The sequence below is a fragment of the Trachurus japonicus genome, chromosome 17, assembly GCF_045865225.1.
Source record: "Trachurus japonicus isolate A0001 chromosome 17, Traja_1.0".
Taxonomy (NCBI): Eukaryota; Metazoa; Chordata; class Actinopteri; order Carangiformes; family Carangidae; genus Trachurus; species Trachurus japonicus.
In genome coordinates this window covers 6,493,633-6,515,377 of record NC_140923.1, presented here as the reverse complement: position 1 = coordinate 6,515,377, position 21,745 = coordinate 6,493,633, and the positions used below count along the sequence as shown (strand labels likewise).

At 41.7% G+C, this 21,745-nt stretch overlaps 4 protein-coding genes across 4 annotated transcripts in view; 1 reads left to right on the top strand and 3 right to left on the bottom strand.

Annotated features, from left to right (window-relative positions):
• Positions 1-3,189: 3,189 nt before the first annotated feature.
• LOC146969919 (tripartite motif-containing protein 16-like) lies at positions 3,190-5,167 on the bottom strand. Its single transcript, XM_085804915.1, has one exon. It carries the CDS (start codon positions 5,165-5,167, stop codon positions 3,506-3,508), a length of 1,662 nt encoding a protein of 553 aa, XP_085661041.1. The 3' UTR covers positions 3,190-3,505.
• Positions 5,168-6,918: 1,751 nt separating this feature from the next.
• LOC146969918 (tripartite motif-containing protein 16-like) lies at positions 6,919-8,184 on the bottom strand. The gene has a single exon (XM_085804572.1). The coding sequence runs from the start codon at positions 8,182-8,184 to the stop codon at positions 7,030-7,032; it is 1,155 nt and encodes a 384-aa protein (XP_085660698.1). The 3' UTR covers positions 6,919-7,029.
• Positions 8,185-10,925: 2,741 nt separating this feature from the next.
• LOC146969888 (inactive double-stranded RNA-specific editase B2-like) overlaps positions 10,926-21,745 on the top strand; it is a 74,027-nt gene continuing 63,207 nt past the window's right edge. Inside the window, exon 1 of the mRNA XM_085805438.1 lies at positions 10,926-11,036. The gene's annotated coding sequence lies outside the window, so the exon portion shown is untranslated. The remainder of the gene's footprint in view (positions 11,037-21,745) is intronic.
• LOC146969917 (E3 ubiquitin-protein ligase TRIM65-like) lies at positions 13,465-21,051 on the bottom strand. The gene is made up of 2 exons (XM_085805461.1): positions 20,651-21,051; positions 13,465-14,544 (listed from the first exon to the last, which is right to left on the bottom strand). Exons 1-2 carry the CDS (start codon positions 20,915-20,917, stop codon positions 13,465-13,467), a joined length of 1,347 nt encoding a protein of 448 aa, XP_085661587.1. The 5' UTR covers positions 20,918-21,051.

The following is a 21,745-nucleotide window of genomic DNA, read 5'->3' as shown; positions in this document are numbered from 1 at the left end:
AGGAGAAACAGGAGGGGACGGGGAAAATGAACGAGACTAGTTACGAAGTTAACAAGGCTGGCGGTTTGAACACCTGAAGTGAGCCAACTGAGTGTGTGTCCACTTATATCTTGGATATGTCTAAAGTAGAAACTAAGTGTCGAAAATGTGCAGATAATTTCTACGCTGTAACCTATTTGGACTGTTCGTTAGTGCAGTGAACAGCAAGTTAGCAAAGCACTCGGAGTTTGACTGTAGGATAGCGCGGGAGGCCTGAGGACCTGAGACTACAGTCTAGATGCTGTTGAACCAAAATGTGAAACTGTTTTTGAAACAATTTAACACATTTGAGCTTTACTTCATTAAATCTCAGTGAATAAGTAAAGATTGTTTTATTTCTGATCAGCATAAAAAAGGAGGTGCTTTCCAGCCTTACTTCGTTCCAAGAATAGGAGTGATTTTACAGGTTCAGGAAAAGTTTTTCCCCCATTCCTAACACAACAATGTGCTGTATGTATTCTGACACAACAATATTATCTGACTGCTCTGCAAACCAAAAAGACACGGTCTGTACTTTTTCGACTGGACCCTTGTAACCACAGAAAAAAAAAATCAGGGGATGCAGCCAGCGAGGTGTTTCAGCTCTCACCTCATTCCAGTGGATAGCACCACCAGGGCCTGAATACCATCCCTGGGGGAAGGCGACAAAGGTGGCAAAAGCAAGGATGCAGAGCTGGCATACTGGTGAGGGTACAGAGGTGGCCACACAGACCACTGCTTCATAGTGTCTTCCTCACCAATGCCAGAGCTCTCACTAACAAGATAGATGAATTGAGGCTACAAGTTGCAACAAGCAACATTGCGAAAGACAACTGCATTCTATCAATCAATCAATCAATCAATCAATTTGTTTATTTCGGGCATGTCAATTTAAATCATCATCATCACACTTCATCATCAAATAATACAATACATGGCCGAAAGGGAAAAGCGGGAGAAGCAAAAGCAAAAGCTTATCTATTCTGCTCTTCACAGAGACCTGGCTTCACTCCATATATAGCTGTTGAACTAGCAGGCCACACAACACACCGGCATGACAGAACCAGGGACTCCAGTAAGAGCAGAGGGTGGTGGTTGTGCTTTTATTAGAACAACAGGTGGTGTACTAGCATGACGACTCTGAGCAGTTAACTGCTCTCCGGACCTGCAATTTGTAACTATCCAGGCCTTCCTTGAAAGTTCAAAATAAAATGGTTGTTCCGGCCTCATAATATTAAAGAAACACAACATTTGGCTCAATGAGACCACAACATATGAAGGATGCCAGATAAGAGTTTTGAAATTTGCAAACAAGATTTCTTTATTGAAAAATCAAACACTGGGGAGGAAAACACAAAGGAAAAGGGTAACCCATAAAGTAATGAACTAAAAGGAGATGGAGCCCCCGGCCCAAAAGAACAAAAGAGGGGAAAGCACAGGGCCATCCATGCTGTGGGCCGTCACACCCAGCACTTCCCCCACTAAACTAAGAAAAAGCAAGTTTAACCTAAAACCAAATGACAAAATAGGACTACCAGTGGTCTCCCACTCAAACAACTAAAACAACAAACTAAAACTAGAAAAATCTGACATCAAGGAAGGAGGAAAAGCAATGGTTAACTTTACTCAAAGGGGAAAAATCAAACCTTCCCCTGCTGCTGCGGCTCCTTCCTCCTTCCTCCTTCCTCCTAGCAGTCAGCAGGGTATGTCCTGAAGCTGTTCACACCTTGGATTAAGAATTGCTCTTACTACATCCAAAACTGTTTAAACGTGGCCCAAAGGTGCCTCCCAACAGCTACAGGACTGCTTCAAGTTCACAAACTGGAATGCTTTTAAAGTGTGCTTCAGGCATATGCCTACATGGGATATGCTCTCTATCCAATTGACCCCCTACCACCCAGGTTTGATCATCACCAGTTTGCCTAATAACAAACAGGTCCAAGGAGGACAACATTTCTGTCCAACCTAGAGCAATAGAGGAGCTATGCCTGGCTGTTCCCTGTGGCCTTAAGCTCATCATTTCTTCGGGTCAATCCTAGAGGAGTGGGGTAGGCCCCCACATCTCCTCAGTCCTCACCTTCAGCACTGGCTTCCCCCAGTGCTGTGTGGTGAACCCCTTACTCTATACCCTTTACACCTACAACTGCATCCCCGCCCACTCCATCAATAACATCATCCGGTTTGCTGATGATACTACTGTAGTGGGGATCATCTCCAGGGGGGATGAATCCACATATTGGGACATGGTGAAGCAGCTCTCAGTGTGGTTTACTGACAACAACCTGGTACTAAACACTACCAAGACTAAGGGCCAAATTTCAGCCTTTTCCATTTGAATGTTGCAACGTATCTTGGGAGATACATTTCTAAAGTTTATAAATAACAACAGAAATAATGTTGGGACGTCTTTTCTTTATCTGAATATTAACACAAAAGTCCTCATTCATTTTGTGAGTTAATATTTTGAGGTTATGTTGAGGAACTTTAACCTCAACTACCTCCCTTGTGTTGTGCATCAGTTTCCAGATTTCAGTTGTTCACCTGCTGTGATGACCAGAAAAAGAAGAGAACAAACTTCGCTCAGCCTTTGGCAGCTTTAAGTAAAGACACATTAAAGAATATCACACCGAATCAATTATTTCACACTCCTGTAATACTGATGATGCGTTCAGGACACGTAGGAAAGATGGAAGGCAGGAAATTGTTTGATTGATTCATTGAGTTTTATTGATGATTTTAAGCTTTGGTCACACATTGAATTAATAAGGTCTGTTAAACAATTCTTTCTCAGTGATTTCATGGACAGTTTCAACTTCATCATTTTGTTTCACTTGAATCCCAGAAAATAATCAATTATCTCTTGATTGATTGTTCTTCTTCTTATTGATTAGAGTTTGATGAAACCTCACAGACCAGGGCTCCAGAGCTAAATCTGACATACAGTATTTACCACAAGTTTTGGTATGTTCATGAATATGCAGAGTCCCATTACAAATAAACGAATAAAAATGAAAAGTTACCTCATGTGAGCGGATTTGAACAACAGCAACATTTGATCAGACCAATCAACACATCAGTGTAAATGTAATCCTAGGTTTCTTTCAATGACAATAAAATAGCCCAATAGTCCATGCAGTGGAATATTACAGTAACAACAACACACTTAAAACATCAACACAAATATCCAACAAACATAGCTCAGAGAAGTTTCTATTTTCATGTGGAGAAATGTGAGTTTATGTAAAGAAACATCATCATGAGCAGTGATCTCCTCCACGGTTCCAGCTCCATCTCAACAAACTCAAACATCAACACAACAAGAAATGACAAGAGGTCAAAGTCCCGCCCATAATGTTTGATTGACAGGTGATCTCCGTGCAGTGCAGAGACACAACAGCAATGAGCTTTTAGCAACAAACATGGAGACTAAAGAAAGTGATGAACTAAAATATAGATTTTAACCAACTGCACCTTCAATGATCTTTGTCTATTTGAGTTTACACAACTCCGCTGTGTCTCCATTAGACCAATCAAGCCCAACTCCAGCATGTAGAGGCTGAGTGAATGTGGTCTGGACTCTGTGGAGGAGAGTCATGGTTTCAGAGACGCTGTAGAAGGACAGAATACCTGCACTGTGATCCAGGTACACACCTACTCTGGAGGACTGAGGACCTGAGACTGGAGTCTCGATGTTGTTGTGCAAAAATCTATGACTGTAGTTGTTACAGTCTAACGCCCAAGATTTATCATTGAATCCAAACCTGCATTCTGCTCTGCTGATATTCTTGTATGCGACTGCAACAAAAACTCCTCCTCCTCTCCACTCAACCTCCCAGTAACAACGTCCAGTCAGACTCTCTCTACTCAGGACCTGAGAAAAGGAAGTGAATCTGTCTGGGTGACGAGAATACGACTGTTGTTCACCCAATAATGTTGCTTTTCCTTCAGATATTAACAGAAGTGGATTTGCTGTGTTTGGATCCAGTGTGATTTTCTGTGAATATCTTAAGAAGTCAGCTCTGGTCCTGGGCTCTGGTGGTGACAGTAAAACATCCACTTCAGTCTCTGTCAGTGAGATGTTTGTCCATGTGTTTCTCAAAAGGTCCTGTAGTATATCTCTGAGCTCTGACACAGCTGCTGTCACATCCTCAAAGTGTCTGAGAGGACGGATATTGATGCTGGATGAGTGTGTAGATGGACTGAGTGCTGACAGTGAGGGGTAGTTGTGTAGAAACTGGGTGTGATCCTCTGTGTGTGACAGCAGCTTCAGCTCAGCGTCTTTCCTCTTCAGCTCAGTGATCTCCTGCTCCAGCTTCTTCTGAAGCTCTTTGACTCCACTCACTTGAGTTTCCTGCTGGGATCTGATCTGCTGCTTCAGCTCAGAGCTTCTTTTCTCCATGAGACGGATCAGCTGAGTGAAGATCTTCTCACTGTCGTCCACTGCTTTATCAGCAGAGCCATTGATGGCCTCCACCTCCTGTTGAAGCACCTTCACATCTTTCTCTGTGTCCTGGATTCTCTGCTGGATTTTTTGTCGACTCAGCTCCAGCTCTCTCTGCCTCTCAGTCCTTTCTGCTGCAGCTGAGACTGTGTCGTGGCCTTTATGTTCATCCAGAAGGCAGACAAAACAAATACACTGCTGATCAGTGCGGCAGAACATCTTCATTCCCTCATCATGACGAGAGCAGATGTTCTCCTGGAGCTTCTTGGAGGGCTCCACCAGCTTGTGTTTCTTTAACTGAGCTACATCATGATGAGGCTGCAGGTGTTTCCCACAATAAGAGACCAGACATTGCAGACAGGACTTGACAGCTTTGAGTTTTCTCCCAGTGCAGAAATCACAGGCCACATCTTCAGGTCCAGCATAGCAGTGATCAGCAGGAGCAGCTTGGAGTCCAGTCTTCTTCAGCTCCTCCACTAAAGCTGCTAACATGGTGCTTTTCACCAGAACAGGTCTTGGTATGAAATTCTTCCTACACTGAGGACAGCTGTGGATTTTCTTCCCATCATCCTCTCCATCCCAGTGGGTTTTAATACAGTTGAAGCAGTAGCTGTGTCCACAGGGAATAGTCACAGGATCCTTCAGTGGATCCAGACAGATGGAACAGCACATTGATTGCTCATCCAGCATAAGTTCTCTCTGTGCCATTTCACCTCCCTGAAGTGAATATCCTTCCTTTCCTCTTTGGGTGTTTCAGTTCTTGCACTTCAACCTTTGAATTTCACTCACAAGTTCAGAGACTGAATGAAGAAAAAAGCATTCTGTTTCAGATTAGCATCGATAAGGAGGCGTTTACAAGTCTTGGTTTGTTCCAGTAAGAGGAGCGGCTTGACATGTTCAGGATGCATTTTTTTCTTTCCTCATTCTTAACACAGAGATTATACATCAATGTGTTGACTCACTGTCGAACCTAAGGTGACACATGCACTCTTTCATGAAGTTGTGAGTTTCATCATATGAAAATAAATTAAAGAAACCTGCAGGCTATCCGACATGACACATGTGACTGTAGCCCTTTAGGATGTGAATTACAGAATTTCTACATGCTTTAATGCGCTGAGATGCTGCCATATGATTGGCTATGATTGGCAGATCTAACCTGCAGTTGAACAGGTTTAGCGACTGAAGTGGCTGACAAGTGTATAACAGATCAATTCCTTTGCTTCTTGAATGTTGTAGGTTACTGTGTGACTTGTTTCTTGCTTCTTCGCCTTCATTCTGCTGCTTTAAGTCATCAAGCTTTTGCTGGTCCTGATAGCTGTCAACATTGCGCTTCACTAACCTGACACTCTGAAGCAACGACCTGGGGGGGTTTTCCATCAAAGTCGCTAAGAACATCCAGACTACGGTGTAATCTTGAATCTTGAATTAGCACTAACTCCAAACCAAGCCCGGACCGTTACATCAAGCGAGATGAGCTAATTCAAGCCTCACCTGTAAGCCTCACCTTGTCTAAGCCCACACCAGTCGAATGCCAAAAGCAAAGGAACGCACTACCGAAGCTTCTCCATAGCAGAGTAGAAGCTCCTTATGGAGATTGATGATGAATAGGAATGTATAACAAGAAAAGGAAACACTGCTGCTGTTAACAAGATAACAGAGAAGGTTTGGGACAATATGACTGACAGGATCAGTGCACAAGTGACACACAGTTCCTTTTATTTTAGCTCAGTTAGCTACAGAAACATCGTAAACATATTTACTTTCAGAGTAAAAAGCCAACTCTTAATGTGTTTTTTGTTTTGTTTTATTCATAAAGGCTTTTTGTATGTTAAAAAACACACAAAGGTGTTTCAAGTGTAAAATAAAACATATTGAGATTATATGAGGCGAAAAAAACAGAACGGTACAAGGCAGTAAGAGTTGCATTAGAAAAGCAGAATATACACCGACAGTAAAAAACAAGAAACCTGAACTCAGTGTTTATGAAAAATCATCATTGTTTTATACATAGAGACAGTGAGTATGGATTATCTGAGATGGGAGTTTCTTAATAAAATAGCTGAAGAATATATTTTGAACCTATCCTATATCAGCAAAAGCAGTATGTAGGTTTACCAAAATAAAATAAAGCAGTTCACTCAATCAGATACTCCTACATGTTTGCAATAAGGTGTATCTCGCTTCAGTGTTCACTTCTCATCATATCAGTGATTTAAGTTTTGCAGTATCGAGACAAAAGTGTCCTCACATAGCAGCAGAAATGAGAGAACAGCCTTAACACATACACTGATACACACACTTCCAAATGACATAATTAATCTAGCACAGGAAAAACATTATTTCTGAGTCATTTTGACTGTCAACACTTAACCACCATTGACCATGATATATGACAAAATATGAATACATACGTTGTGTACCTACGTACACAGTGAGTTAAGGAGCTTCAACCTCCACTACCTCCCTGGTCAGTAGGAGGACGGCGCCCTCTTGTGTTGACAACTCTCAGCAAAAAACACAGACATTTAAAGACATAGAGCAAATAAAACTGACATTTGAACTCACGTCTATTTGACCTTACACAACTCTACTGCGACTTCATAACCAAGCCCAACTCCAGCATGTAGAGGCTGAGTGAATGTGGTCTGGACTCTGTGGAGGAGAGTCATGGTTTCAGAGACGCTGTAGAAGGACAGAATACCTGCTCTGTGATCCAGGTACACTCCTACTCTGGAGGACTGAGGACCTGAGACTGGAGTCTGGATGTTGTTGAACCAAAATGTGAAACTATTGTGGTCATAAAATAATGACCACGATTTGTCATTGTAGCCAAGCAAACTCTCATCCCCTGCTCTGTTGATATTCTTGTATGCGACTGCTACAGATGCTCCTACTCTCCACTCCACCTCCCAGTAACAACGTCCAGTGAGACTCTCTCTACTCAGGACCTGTGACCAGTCAGTGAATCTGTCTGGGTGACTAGAATAAGACTGATCTTCACCTCGTGTTGCTTTCCTGTCTTCAGATAATAATAGTTCTGTGTGTGCTGTGTTTGGATCCAGTGTGATTTCCTGTGAATATCTTAAGAAGTCAGCTCTGGTTCTGGGCTCTGGTGGTGACAGTAAAACATCCACTTGAGTCACTGTCAGTGAGATGTTTGTCCATGTGTCTCTCAGAAGGTCCTGTAGTTGATCTCTGAGCTCTGACACAGCTGCTGTCACATCCTCAAAGTGTCTGAGAGGACGGATATTGATGCTGGATGAGTGTGTAGATGGACTGAGTGCTGACAGTGAGGGGTAGTTGTGTAGAAACTGGGTGTGATCCTCTGTGTATGACAGCAGCTTCAGCTCAGCGTCTTTCCTCTTCAGCTCAGTGATCTCCTGCTCCAGCTTCTTCTGAAGCTCTTTGACTCCACTCACTTGAGTTTCCTGCTGGGATCTGATCTGCTGCTTCAGCTCAGAGCTTCTTTTCTCCATGAGACGGATCAGCTGAGTGAAGATCTTCTCACTGTCCTCCACTGCTTTATCAGCAGAGCCATTGATGGCCTCCACCTCCTGTTGAAGCACCTTCACATCTTTCTCTCTGTCCTGGATTCTCTGCTGGATGTTTTGTTGACTCAGCTCCAGCTCTCTCTGCCTCTCAGTCCTTTCTGCTGCAGCTGAGACTGTGTCATCGCCTTTATAACAGATACACTTCTGATCAGTGCGGCAGAACATCTTCATCACCTCATCAAGACGAGAGCAGATGTTCTCCTGGAGCTTCTTGGAGGGCTCCACCAGCTTGTGCTTTTCAAAGGCTGAAGAATCATGATGAGGTTGCAGGTGTTTCTCACAATAAGAGACCAGACATTGCAGACAGGACTTGACAGCTTTGAGTTTTCTCCCAGTGCAGACATCACAGGCCACATCTTCAGGTCCAGCATAGCAGTGATCAGCAGGAGCAGCTTGGAGTCCAGTCTTCTTCAGCTCCTCCACTAAAGCTGCTAACATGGTGCTTTTCACCAGCTCAGGTCTTGGTGTGAAGTTCTTCCTACACTGAGGACAGCTGTAGATTTTCTTCCTATCCTTTCCACCCCAGTGGGTTTTAATACAGTTGAAGCAGTAGCTGTGTCCACAGGGAATAGTCACTGGATCCTTAAGTAGATCCAGACAGATGGAACAACAAATTGACTGCTTGTCCATCAGAATTTCTCTCTGTGCCATTTTAGCTCCCTGAAGTGAATGTTAGCTTCCATTAAAGTGATTAAAGTTGTACCAAGATGTCTTGCTATAGCCTCTCAGCTAAAGGAGGTACTTACCAGCCTTACTTCGTTCCAGGAATAGAAGTGGTTTGACTGGTTGAGGGAAAGTTTTTTCCCCATTCTTCACACGGCCATGTGCCAAGTCACTGTCATAGGCTGACTTCTGTATCCTGACACAGCAATATTAGACGACTGTCCTGCAAACCAAAAAGAGACAGATTGGGTCTGCACTTTTTTGATTGGGCCCTTGAAACCACACAAAAAGTCTGCCTACGGTTTTATCAGACTCAAGTCAAATCGGTGCTTTCTACTACCTCTGGAGTTGGCCTGACCTTACCTTCAGCTATATCAAAGGCAGGGGGTGGCTCCTTCAATCTATCCAATGAACAGAGTGCAATGGGGCAAGTAAACAACCCATTTCAACAGCCTAACAACATCTAGCCCAGTCAAAGTATAATTTATGTTGTCTATGCAATATCAAGGTGTTTTGTTTTATTATGAACATTTTTCTGTCCTTGTTTTTTGTTGTTGTTTTGTTTACTTGTTGTTCATGGTTGCTTTGAACAGTACTTTTTAGTTGCACTTTAAACTGCATTGAATCGAGAGCTGATACCTCAAGTTTGTTGTTTTTTGAGATTCAGATTCAGATTTGGTAATTAATAAATAGCCTACAAAGGTAGGATGACTTAAAAAAGAACAAAGGTTCAAATAGATAGGCCTATAGTTTGCAATAGGTGATAAAAAATGTCATGGGTGTCATTGTTAATGAATAAAAATGTTAAGACTGTTTTGAAAAACAAAAAAAGTTTAAAAATGCTAAAGTGGTCAATGGTATTTTATTTCCTGTTTCTTTTGATAAAATCGTTATTTGTGTAAGTGGGAACATCATTAGTCGTTGCTCGTTAATTGACTGACGCGTGGTGCATGCGGTGAGGTAGTGGTTCATTAAATGAACAAAGTGCAAGGGGGCAAGTAAATAACCCATTTCAACAGCCTAACAACATGTAGCCCAGTCAAAATATGTATAATTGTTGTTGTCTGTGCAATATCCCAGTGTTTTGGTTTATTCTGAACATTTTTTTTTTTTTTTTTACACCTTCCTTTTAAATAACTGTCCTTGTTTTTTTTTTGGTTACTTGTTGTTCATGGTTGCTTTGTTTTTTAACAATACTTTTTAGTTGCACTTTAAACTGCATTGAATCAAGAGCTGCTACCTCAAGTTTGTTGTGTTAAGCAATGACAATAAAGAGATTCAGATTCAGATTCTGTAATTAATATAGCCTACAAAGGCAAGATCACTTAAAAAAAATACAAAGGTTATAATATAGTTTGCAATGGGTGATAAAAAATGTCATGGATGTCATTGTTAATGAATAAAAATGTTCTGTTCTGAAAAACAAAAAAAAGTTTTGGGAACACTTTACAATAAGGTTACCTTAATTAACGTTAGTTAGTATATTACTAAGCATTTATATATAAACTAATATGTTAAGTAATGCTGAGTAATGTATACATAATGATAACTAATTATATTATTCAACTTTTAATTTATTAACTAACTTTGAGTAGTAAACATTAGTTCTGCTTAATAGGCTACATTAATTAATGTGTTTCCCACTAACGTTAATTAAGGGAAGCTTATTGTAAAGTGTTACCAAAGTTTTAAAATGCTGTAGTGATGGTATTTTGTTTCCCATTCCTTTTGATAAAATCGTTATTTGTGTAGGCTAAGTGAGGACATCATTAGCCGAACTAAGCCGTTAATTGACTGACGTGAAGTGCGTGCGGGGAGGTAGTGGTTGAGGAGAAACAGGAGGGGAGGGGGGAATGAGCGAAATGAGTGAAGAAAGTAACGAGACTGGCGGTTTGAACACTTGAGTCGACGGAGTGTGTGATTTTTCTTGGATTATGAGCCAGGTAATCTGAAGTAGAAAGTAGGCAGACAAATACTAGCTACCCGATCTTTTGTAAACTGTAAGCTGTTGTTTGTTAGAGCAGCAAGCAGAGAGTTAGCAAACTTTAGCTGAAACTAGCCTGCTACTGGTGAATTTACTTACCTCGATGTATCAACTCTGTCTGGACCATAGGACGGCTCTTTACCGGAAGATGAGGGAGTACTTTTTATTTTTATTTTTATTTATTTATTTATTTTTTACAACTTTTGTTCTTTTTACACTCTATGGGGACGACACGACTGGACAGCGCGGGAGTTCCCCTGGCGACGCTGGTTACAGTCGAAGCCCACGAGCCTGTTCCTATTATGGTCTATCCCGCACACGGACGACGCCCATGGACTAATAACTTCTCTGGAGGACCACGTGACTTCGATACAAGGTATGCTGCTGCTGTGTTTTGTTTGTTGGTTGACTTTTAGAGTGAAGTGACTAAGCTATGGCTCCCTACATTCATGAGCACCGATACAGTCATGCAGTGTTTTATGCTGTTTATTTTGCCAGTTTGGTGGACTGATTTTTGGTATGCACTGCAGTGTGCACATCATATTTTTAGGTTACAAAAGTAAATTGAAACCAAAAGGTTGGAGCAAATAATTAGTTGGGATTAAAATTAGTAATAAAAAGGTAAAAAAAAAAAAAAAATGCTTAATGGTTTGGGTAGAGGAAACTGTGATGTAGGCTAGGCCTAACATTTTCTGTGACTAAGACAAAAGAGAGCACCCTATTTTGTTGTTTAATTTTTCTTTATAAGTGTTTACTCGTTTTAATTTAGTAAAGGTTCCTGTGTGTATTGAATTTTTCAGGTTGAAGGTTAATATAACTTATTGCCCGGTATGCTGAAGAGTTTCTATATGGTGTTACATTGCAAATGCACAAGATTATTCATTAGCCTATTTGATACACTGTCGTCAATTTATTCCTGGAGGTAAGACAAAGTGTACAGAGGCTCAATAACCATTTATAAATCAGAGTTACAGTATATTGAACTTTATCTAGGTACATATTGAGGGTAGACACGTTACAAATAGGCTACTACTTGTATGACACCAGGTCTTGGATGTAAGTGTGTGGTATATCGTCTGAAATGAAGCCCTTTTCTAAATAGAAATGCAATGACCTCTGCCTTCTACCATCAGTAAGGCATTTTCTTTGAGAATTGCTGTTCACTGATTAGCCTATGATTTTCTTGTTTACACAATTTTCTGTAAACAATAGAGACTGTGCGTAAAAACCTCACTGTAAGGTTTGTGGTATTGTGGTGCAAATACCTTCATGCAAAAAAAAAAAAAAAGAAGGAACACAAAACTGAATTCAGTGTTCATGATCAGTCATCACTGTTTTATTCATGGAGGCAGTCAACAAATTTAGACCACCTGACAGGTCTGGAAGTTTCATAAAGTAGGTATAGAATAGTAATGTATTTTCAACCTATACTATATAAACAAACCAGTATCTAAGTTTACCAAAATAAGTTCACTCAATGATCTACTCGTGCATTTTTGCAAAACCAGGGATCATATTTCAGTGTTCAATTCCCATCACATAAGTGTCATATAGTATAACTGAGAGAACAATCTTAACACAAACACATGCACAAACACCCCCAAAACACCATCAAACAAAGCAAAAAACAAGTAATATATTTCATGTTAAAATAAGCACATAAACCTCTTATCCCCTACCCTAACATAATGTAAATGTGACGGTGATTTCTCTGTTACGACCCAAACAACAAACACAAATCAAGACAAATATCCAACAAACATTTAGATATCAGAGAAGTTTCTATTTTCATGTGGACAAATGTGAGTTTAGGTAAAGAAACATCATCATGAGCAGTGATCTCCTCCACGGCTCCAGCTCCACCTCAACAAACTCAAACATCAACACAACAAGAAATGACAAGAGGTCAAAGTCCCGCCCACAATGTTTGATTGACAGGTGATCTCTGTGCAGTGCAGAGACACAACAGCAATGAGCTTTTAGCTACAAACATGACAGACTAAAGAAAGTGATTAACTAAAATACAGATTTTAACCAACTGCACCTTCAATGATCTTTGTCTATAGAGGGTATGCGTTTACGTCACGTTGCCCTCGGCAACGCCCCGTTCGATCGGACTGAGTGGCAAAACAAACCTCCCTCAACGTGCGGGCGGATAGCGGTGGACTAATAAACTGGATAAAATATGTTATATCAAAACAAATTGATGTCAAAAGGAATCGACAACCAGCTCCCCAAAAGCGTCTGCTCCGGACACTGACAATCCTGTAACCATAGTAACACACAGTGTGACCGCGGTGCCTGCAGAGTGACAGACAGGCTCACTGTTATTGTGCAGAGGGACGAGATTACAGCTGTTACTGTCGTCCTGACAGTGACTCCCGACATTTAAACACGAGCTGCTTTTATTCTGAAAACTCTGACCAGTCAAACTGTAGGATGTGTTAGAGGACTAATTTATCTGTCTAAACATCAGAACTATGACACCTGAAACTGTAAACACAGCTGATCCATCGAAAAAAATTACCGCTCCAGTGAATTTACTTTCCGTCATTGAGAACAGGTTCTTGAATGTAACTCGGTCAAAGTAAGACGTATCCTCAAGATTTTTAGCAGCTGTGTTAGGTCATGCATGCTTTACATGCTGGCAAAGCTAGACATGTCAGACTTGTATGGGCTCGGAGAAAATCGCTTCGTTACTGCGCCGTTTTTAAACTTTGGCGGCTCTGCCACTCGTCTCTTTGCCACTCAGTGGACGTTCCACAGCGACTTCTGAGTACCGTGACGTCATGTGCATACCCCCTCTATTTGAGTTTACACAACTCTGCTGTGGTTCGAGGACCAACGTAAACTCCAGCATGTAGAGGCTGAGTGAATGTGGTCTGGACTCTGTGGAGGAGAGTCATGGTTTCAGAGACACTGTAGAAGGACAGAATACCTGCTCTGTGATCCAGGTACACTCCTACTCTGGAGGACTGAGGACCTGAGACTGGAGTCTGGATGTTGTTGAACCAAAATGTGAATCTGTTGTTATGACAATCTAAAGACCAAGATTTATCATTACGTCCAAATGAACTTTCATACCCTGCTCTGCTGATATTTTTGAATGCAACCGCGACAAGAACTCCTCTTCCTCTCCACTCCACCTCCCAGTAACAACGTCCAGTCAGACTCTCTCTACTCAGGACCTGAGCCCATGTTGTGAATCTGTTTGGGTGACGAGAATAAGACTGACTTTTACTCATAAATATTACTTTTCTGTTTCCCTCAGACAATAATAGTTCTGTGTATGTTGTATTTGGATCCAGTGTGATTTCCTGTGAACATCTTAAGAAGTCAGCTCTGGTCCTGGGCTCTGGTGGTGACAGTAAAACATCCAATTGAGTCACTGTCAGTGAGATGTTTGTCCATGTATTTCTCAGAAGATCCTGCAGTATATATCTGAGCTCTGGCACAGCTGCTGTCACATCCTCAAAGTGTCTGAGAGGACGGATATTGATGCTGGATGAGTGTGTAGATGGACTGAGTGCTGACAGTGAGGGGTAGTTGTGTAGAAACTGGGTGTGATCCTCTGTGTGTGACAGCAGCTTCAGCTCAGCGTCTTTCCTCTTCAGCTCAGTGATCTCCTGCTCCAGCTTCTTCTGAAGCTCTTTGACTCCACTCACTTGAGTTTCCTGCTGGGATCTGATCTGCTGCTTCAGCTCAGAGCTTCTTTTCTCCATGAGACGGATCAGCTGAGTGAAGATCTTCTCACTGTCCTCCACTGCTTTATCAGAAGAGCCATTAATTACTTCCATCTGCTGTTGAAGCACTCTCACATCTTTCTCTGTGTCCTGGATTCTCTGCTGGATCTTTTGTCGACTCAGCTCCAGCTCTCTCTGGCTCTCAGTCCTTTCTGCTGCAGCTGAGACTGTGTCGTGGCCTTTATGTTCATTCAGAAGGCAGAGGTTACAGATACACTGCTGATCAGTGCGGCAGAACATCTTCATTACCTCATCATGACGAGAGCAGATGTTCTCCTGGAGCTTCTTGGAGGGCTCCACCAGCTTGTGTTTCTTCAAGTGAGCGACATCAAAATGAGGCTGCAGATGTTTCTCACAGTAGGAGGCTGGACATGTCAAACAGGACTTGACAGCTTTGAGTTTTCTCCCAGTGCGGACATCACAGGCCACATCTTCAGGTCCAGCATAGCAGTGATCAGCAGGAGCAGCTTGGAGTCCAGTCTTTTTCAGCTCCTCCACTAAAGCTGCTAACATGATGTTTTTCACCAGGTCAGGTCTTGGTGTGAAGTTCTTCCTACACTGAGGGCAGCTGTAGATTTCCTTCCCATCCTCTCCATCCCAGTGGGTTTTAATACAGTTGAAGCAGTAGCTGTGTCCACAGGGAATAGTCACTGGATCCTTCAGTAGATCCAGACAGATGGAACAAGAGAAGGTCTCCTGGTCCAGATGAACTCCTTTCTGCGCCATTTCACCTCTAACAGACGACGACGACTGTCTGAGTTTCTGTTGCTCAGAAGTGAAACTAGTTTGAACTCTGATCTAAACAACATGTGTCTCTGCAGTAAACGGGGCCTGTCAGCTCCTCTTCACCACATGTTGGTTCCACCCATCTTCAAACTGTAGATCTGAAGAGGAGGGAACAAGGAAACACAGGAACAGACTGGAGCTCACTGTGTTTGAGAGCAGGAAGAAGAGGGAGGTGATCATGGTTGACTTTGTTCCATGAGAAGGAGTAGTTCTATACTGTATGTTTAACCTGTACTATACAGTCCTGCTCATTTCATTTGAAAAGACTGATCATCTCAACAATTAGGTGATAGATTATTTTGGAGATCTAGAGGTCTATAAAGGACAATATTAGATTTGTTTCTAGGGCTGTCCCGATTAATCGACCTAATCGATTACGTTGATGACGTAAATACGTCGACACGTGCAACATACCGTCGAGTTGTTTCCGATTACGTCGAAGACGTAAATACATCGACAGGTACAACACACCGTCGGGTTGTGAACCATAGACTGTAACAAGTGCAGCAGAAAAACACATGCTGTACCACAGCAGCACCACAGCGATGAATGAGTACCTGAAGCTGCAATATCGTTCCGTTCATTCACCTCCGCATAGCGCTCTTTCGCCATTATTGACGCTCTCTCTCTCGCTCTCTCTCTCTCTCTCACACACACAGAGAGAGCGAAGGGCACATGCAGCAGTGCGCCGGTAAAGGCGAAACTCATACCCCCGCGCCCCCCTCCCTCATCGGACGATCAGACCACCCGCCGCAGTCTCCTCACAAATCTGGGGAAACACTGGTTTCGCTGCTTTATGTATCCATAGATGTAAACACATCCTTGTGTTGTCTTTTTTTATTTTTTTTATTTTATGTACTCCGCTGCTGCTCTCTGTGCACCTGGACGCAGCACAGCATGCAGATCATAAGTGAGGGTGATTTCCTGCACCCCCGGATTAAAAAATCGGGAGAAAAATAATCGTTTGGGACAGCCCTATTTGTTTCACATTCATCTCTCCCGAAAATACAATTTCATTAAGTTTTTATTGCTTTTCATGGATCAAATACAATGGATGAAACATTGATACAGTAATCACTGCTACATACACGTTTAAATATTGTTTTGACAGTTTCACAAAAATTCTTTAAGGATTAGGGTGAGGGTTAGTATTTTCAATAAACGAGCTGAATTCAGAATATGACTTTGACTCCCACAGTATACATTCACCATATCATCCATATGAAGCTGGTTACATGTAAAGCTCAATTTAAATGTATGTTCCCCTTATTTTTTTTCTAATTTCAATGTCAAACTTTGATGAGAATAATTTGATTCCACTCTGCATTAACTCATTGAGTGCCATTGACGTATATCAATCAAAATCCAACGCTTGAGTGCCATTGACGTATATATACGTCAAATGCAGTTTTCTGCGGCTGGTAAATGGGGACGCTGTTGCGCACACTGTGAGTAATTTTGGGGCTTCTGGGATGTGTAGAACGAAGAAGACTGTAGATCAGAGCAAGAAGTGAAGAGGAAGGAGAAGACGAGTGCGATCGGTACAGAGATAAAAAAGTTGGGAAAAGTTTCTATTTCTAGAGGAAAATGACGGGCAGAGCCTGGAACAAGTGTAACGTGGAGCTGGAGGAAAGCTTAGCCACTGAGGCTATTAGCATAGCTCCAGCATGAAGTGATCGGAGGAGGCAGGAAAGGTAAACTCATCTAGATGATCAGCACCGAAATGCCGAAGCGAAAGCGGATCGCGGAGTCAGTTTCACCAGTTGCTGTCTAACCGACGTCGTGACGACGAACCGAGAGATCAGCGCGGCCGCGTCCAGCACAGAGGCTGAAGACGCCATGACGTCTCCCTCCCTCCTTCAGAGACGAGGGGAAGCAGCAGGAGGAGAAGGAGGGGAGGGGAGGGGAGGGGGGACGAGAGGGTTAGGAGAGGGTGAGGGGGCAGCAACTGCAGGAGGAGTAGGAGAGCAGGCATCACTCTGCAGAGTAAGACTCCTACTTGTTGTATTTTAGGTTTTTTTTTTTTTGTACAATGAAAAAACATGTGAAATGAAATTTTCAGATGTCTTACATGTTTTTGAAGCCAAAATTAAAACGGATAAATCACTGTTTTTCTTGAGAGACTCTCTTTCACAAAAATGCATTTTTCTCCGCTTTCTAGAAAAAAAGTGGTCTTTTTGGTGCAACCAGGCTCTATTCAACTTAAGATAAATTAAGAATGGAACAAGGTACAAACAAATGTTTTTTTCCCTAGTTAAATAGAGAGTCTCCTCTTTCCTTTGAGCTATTTTGTGTTTTCAGAGTCATAATACAAAATATTCTCTTGGTCTTAAAATATTACTCAAAATGCCCCGAAACGCTGGCACATGGCACTGACCATTTTATAAAAGGTCTGGCACTCAAAGAGTTAAACTGTCTTTAATACAACATTCACACCACCATAATCAGTACAACTCAAACTAAGAATAATATCAACTATCATTATGAGAAAAGACTATGTGTAAATCAAAATGCAAACATTCCTTAATTCAGTACATTAGACAACAGAAGTAACGTTGAACAATAAGAGAAAAAAACATGGGTTGAAGTTCATCTTGCTCATCTTTGACAGCTCACAATTTCAAAAAGTAATTTCAAAGGTCACACACAAAAATCTACTTTTGTCCATAGTGTTGAATAACTTAATTTACATTGTTGGTGAAAAATGTCAAACACACTCAAGGTTCAAGAGTAAGTCCACACCTAAAATATTATGAAGCTATGAAGCTAGAAGTACACCACTCTCTGAGTGTCAGTGTGCTAAAACATTAAGATTTCATTTAATTTCATTAGAACTCATAGGCCCATACTGTGAATAGGCCTTAAACTAAAAGTGCACAAAGCAATTGCAACAGGGCCATCCACATACAGTTGGCAATGCAGTTTACTGAACTGTCTGAGAGCATAGAGGAGCATATAAAGAATGCCATCTAGTGGAGATTCTTTATATCTGTACATATCTGTTAAACAAGAAAAATACATAAGATTACAGTTAAATGGAAACTAGATTTGACACGAAGCTAATGATCGTTAGGATTTAACAATAAAGCTATAAAAACAAAATCGGCAAACATATTTACATGAGTACTAAGCTCAAATTTGAATAAACCTTATATTACAGCAGGTTTAATATTTTAGATTGAAGACAGTTTTAATAGACCATCAGTACATTAAGTTAATTTAAGATATAAAGCAATTAAAATGCAATAATTCAAAGCCTCACTGTTGCCAAAGCCTAAATAAATGTTTATTTTACTTTTTTACGTCTTAAGTGTAAAAGTAGAAATAATATTTGAAACAGAACTTTTAATCAATTGTTTTGGATGATTCTGATCATTCATGTATGTGTTTTATGTGTTCAAAATGTTACTTGTCATTGATTTAAAGCAGATATCAGTGGAATGTTTTTGTTAATATAAGTCCTAAATAGTCCTATTTTCCGTCAGCAATCACTTACATGAAGTATTTCAGCCTAAACACGAGTCTCTCCGTCACTCTGCTCTGCTGTAACCCGAGGAGAAAATTTTCCTTGTGGGATACAAGTGTTATCCAATGAGGGGAGAGAACGGCATGAAGGGCTGTGTGTGCAGCCAAGGGATGCGCGTGAATGTGGTGACGTAGCACGAGGACCAATTGATGCCTGACAAGGGCGGGGGCTGCTAACTCATGGTGCGTTCAAGGAAACTCGTACTTTGTGTTTTTCCTTCCTGTGAAGTCATACCAGTTCGATCTGGTACGAGTTCACGGGTCGGAAGTTACGAGTGGCCGTTATAGGGAACTTTCACAGACAACAGGACGGTAAAAACACGAGCTACGGGTTACCTGGAACGCTACCAAGTCGTAGTTGTGACTTGAAGCTGTAACTTACGGTTTCAAAAGCCTGCCTTGAACACAGCATTAGCCGAAACGGCCGTGCCGATGATATCTGCTTTAATGCATTGAAAAAAAAATGTTTTGAAGTTGAAGCAACTCTGTAAAATGTCTTGTAAAAATGTCTTCTTCGTGAGACATAAAAATGTTAAGAATAGCCCATCTACTCAAGTTCACACAGCTCAACATTGTTTCCAGTGGGATTAAAAACATAAAATCCAGCATGTAGAGGCTGAGTGAATGTGGTATGGACTCTGTGGAGGAGAGTCATGGTTTCAGAGATGCTGTAGAAGGACAGAATACCTGCTCTGTGATCCAGGTACACTCCTACTCTGGAGGACCCAGGACCTGAGACTGGAGTTATGATTTTACCATTTCTGAATATACAATTGTTTTTGAAAACTTCAAACACCCAAGACTTGTCATTATCTCCAAATTTTTCATTGACACAGTCATTATATGCAACTACCACTGAAACCCCTCCCATACCTTTTTGCACCTCCCAGTAACAACGTCCAGTCAGACTCTCATTACTCAGGACCTGAGGATGTGTGAATCTGTCTTGGAAACTAAAATAATACTGATCTGTACTCATATATGTTACTTTTCTGTTTCCCTCAGATAATAACAGACGTTTGTGTGCTGTGTTTGGATCCAGTGTGATTTCCTGTGAATATCTTAAGAAGTCAGCTCTGGTCCTGGGCTCTGGTTGTGGCAGTAACACATCCACTTCAGTCACTGTCAGTGAGATGTTTGTCCATGTGCCTCTCAGAAGGTCCTGTAGTTTATCTCTGAGTTTTGACACAGCTGCTGTCACATCCTCAAAGTGTCTGAGAGGACGGCTGTTGATTAAGTATATCTCTGTAGATGGACTGAGTGCTGACAGTGAGAGGTAGTCGAGTAGAAACTGAGTGTGATCCTCTGTGTGTGACAGCAGCTTCAGCTCAGCATCTTCCCTCTTCAGCTCAGTGATCTCCTGCTCCAGCTTCTTCTGAAGCTCTTTGACTCGTCTAACTTCAGTTTCCTGCTGGGATCTGATCTGCTGCTTCAGCTCAGAGCTTCTTTTCTCCATGAGATGGATCAGCTGAGTGAAGATCTTCTCACTGTCCTCCACTGCTTTATCAGCAGAGCCATTGATGGCCTCCACCTCCTGTTGAAGCACCTTCACATCTTTCTCTGTGTCCTGGATTCTCTGCTGGATTTTTTGTCGACTCAGCTCCAGCTCTTTCTCCCTCTCAGTCCTTTCTGCTGCAGCTGAGACTGTGTCGTGGCCTTTATGTTCATCCACAGGGCAGAGATAACAGATACACTGCTGATCAGTGCGGCAGAACATCTTCATTACTTCATCATGACGAGAGCAGATGTTCTCCTGGAGCTTCTTGGAGGGCTCCACCAGCTTGTGTTTCTTAAATGAAGGAGAATCATAATGAGGCTGCAGGTGTTTCTCACAATAAGAGACCAGACATTGCAGACAGGACTTGACAGCTTTGAGTTTTCTCCCAGTGCAGACATCACAGGCCACATCTTCAGGTCCAGCATAGCAGTGATCAGCAGGAGCAGCTTGGAGTCCAGTCTTCTTCAACTCCTCCACTAAAGCTGCTAACATGGTGTTTTTCACCAGTTCAGGTCTTGGTATGAAGTCCTTTCTACACTGAGGACAGCTGTAGAGTTCTTTTTCATCCTCTCCATCCCAGTGGGTTTTAATACAGTTGAAGCAGTAGCTGTGTCCACAGGAAATAGTCACTGGATCCTTCAGTAGATCCAGACAGATGGAACAACAAATTGTTTCCTGGTCCAGCTGATTTTCTTGCTGCGCCATTTCACCTCCCTGAAGTTTATCAGTTGCCCTTTAAACAACAAATGTTCCTTTTCTTCTTCTTGGACTATATTAGTTTTTACACTTCAACCAGTAATATTGAAGTTCTGTCAATATCTGAATGAAGCAAAGATCGTTGTGTTTCTGATCAGCATAAAAAAGGAGGCGTTTACAAGTCTTGGTTTGTTCCAGGAAGAGGAGTGGTTTGACTGGCTCAGCAGGATTTTTTTAATCACAGAAATGACACAACAATGTGCTGACTCACTGTCTAAAGGTGACTCACTTCAGTCAGAGACAAAGAGACAAAGTCACGCGTTTCACTTTAAGGATCAAAGTTCTTAAATGGATAATACAAAAAAGAAATGATGTTAGTTTATCCATTGTTCAGATCTGCTGTCCATTATCCTTTTGTTTGGGCTGTAGTACAATGCCTGTATTTTAATTGCATCATTGGAGTGGGTGTAGCTATGGGTCGATCTTTGTCCTCCCATAAAACTAAACATAAAAACCAAACCTCACCTGTACTATTCCCATCTGTGTTACCTAATAAACCTTAAATTACGTACAGTCATTGGCCACTTTTTTAGGTACACCTTCCTAGTGCCAGGTTATACCCTTTTGCCATCAGAACTGCTTTAGTTCTTGGTGGCATAGATTCAGCTGAAAACTTTCACAGAAGTCCATACTGTCCATAGATCTGGAGACTGTGAATGCCCTTTGAGCCCAGTGAATGAATCATCATGTTCAAGAAGCCAGTTTGAGATTGCAGCTTCATGACATGGGCCTTTATCCTTAAGGAAGTATCCATTGAAAGATGGTCCACTGTGATCA

Bases quoted from the DNA above. Each gene is read 5' to 3' on its own strand.
- LOC146969919 (XM_085804915.1), bottom strand. From the start codon at position 5,167: ATGGCACAGAGAGAACTTATGCTGGATGAGCAATCAATGTGCTGTTCC.
- LOC146969918 (XM_085804572.1), bottom strand. From the start codon at position 8,184: ATGAAGATGTTCTGCCGCACTGATCAGAAGTGTATCTGTTATAAAGGC.
- LOC146969917 (XM_085805461.1), bottom strand. From the start codon at position 20,917: ATGGCGCAGCAAGAAAATCAGCTGGACCAGGAAACAATTTGTTGTTCC. The intron at 14,545-20,650 runs GCTGATCACTGC...GAAAGGACTGAG, and splicing joins CTGGACTCCAAGCTGCTCCT to AGCCAGAGAGAGCTGGAGCT.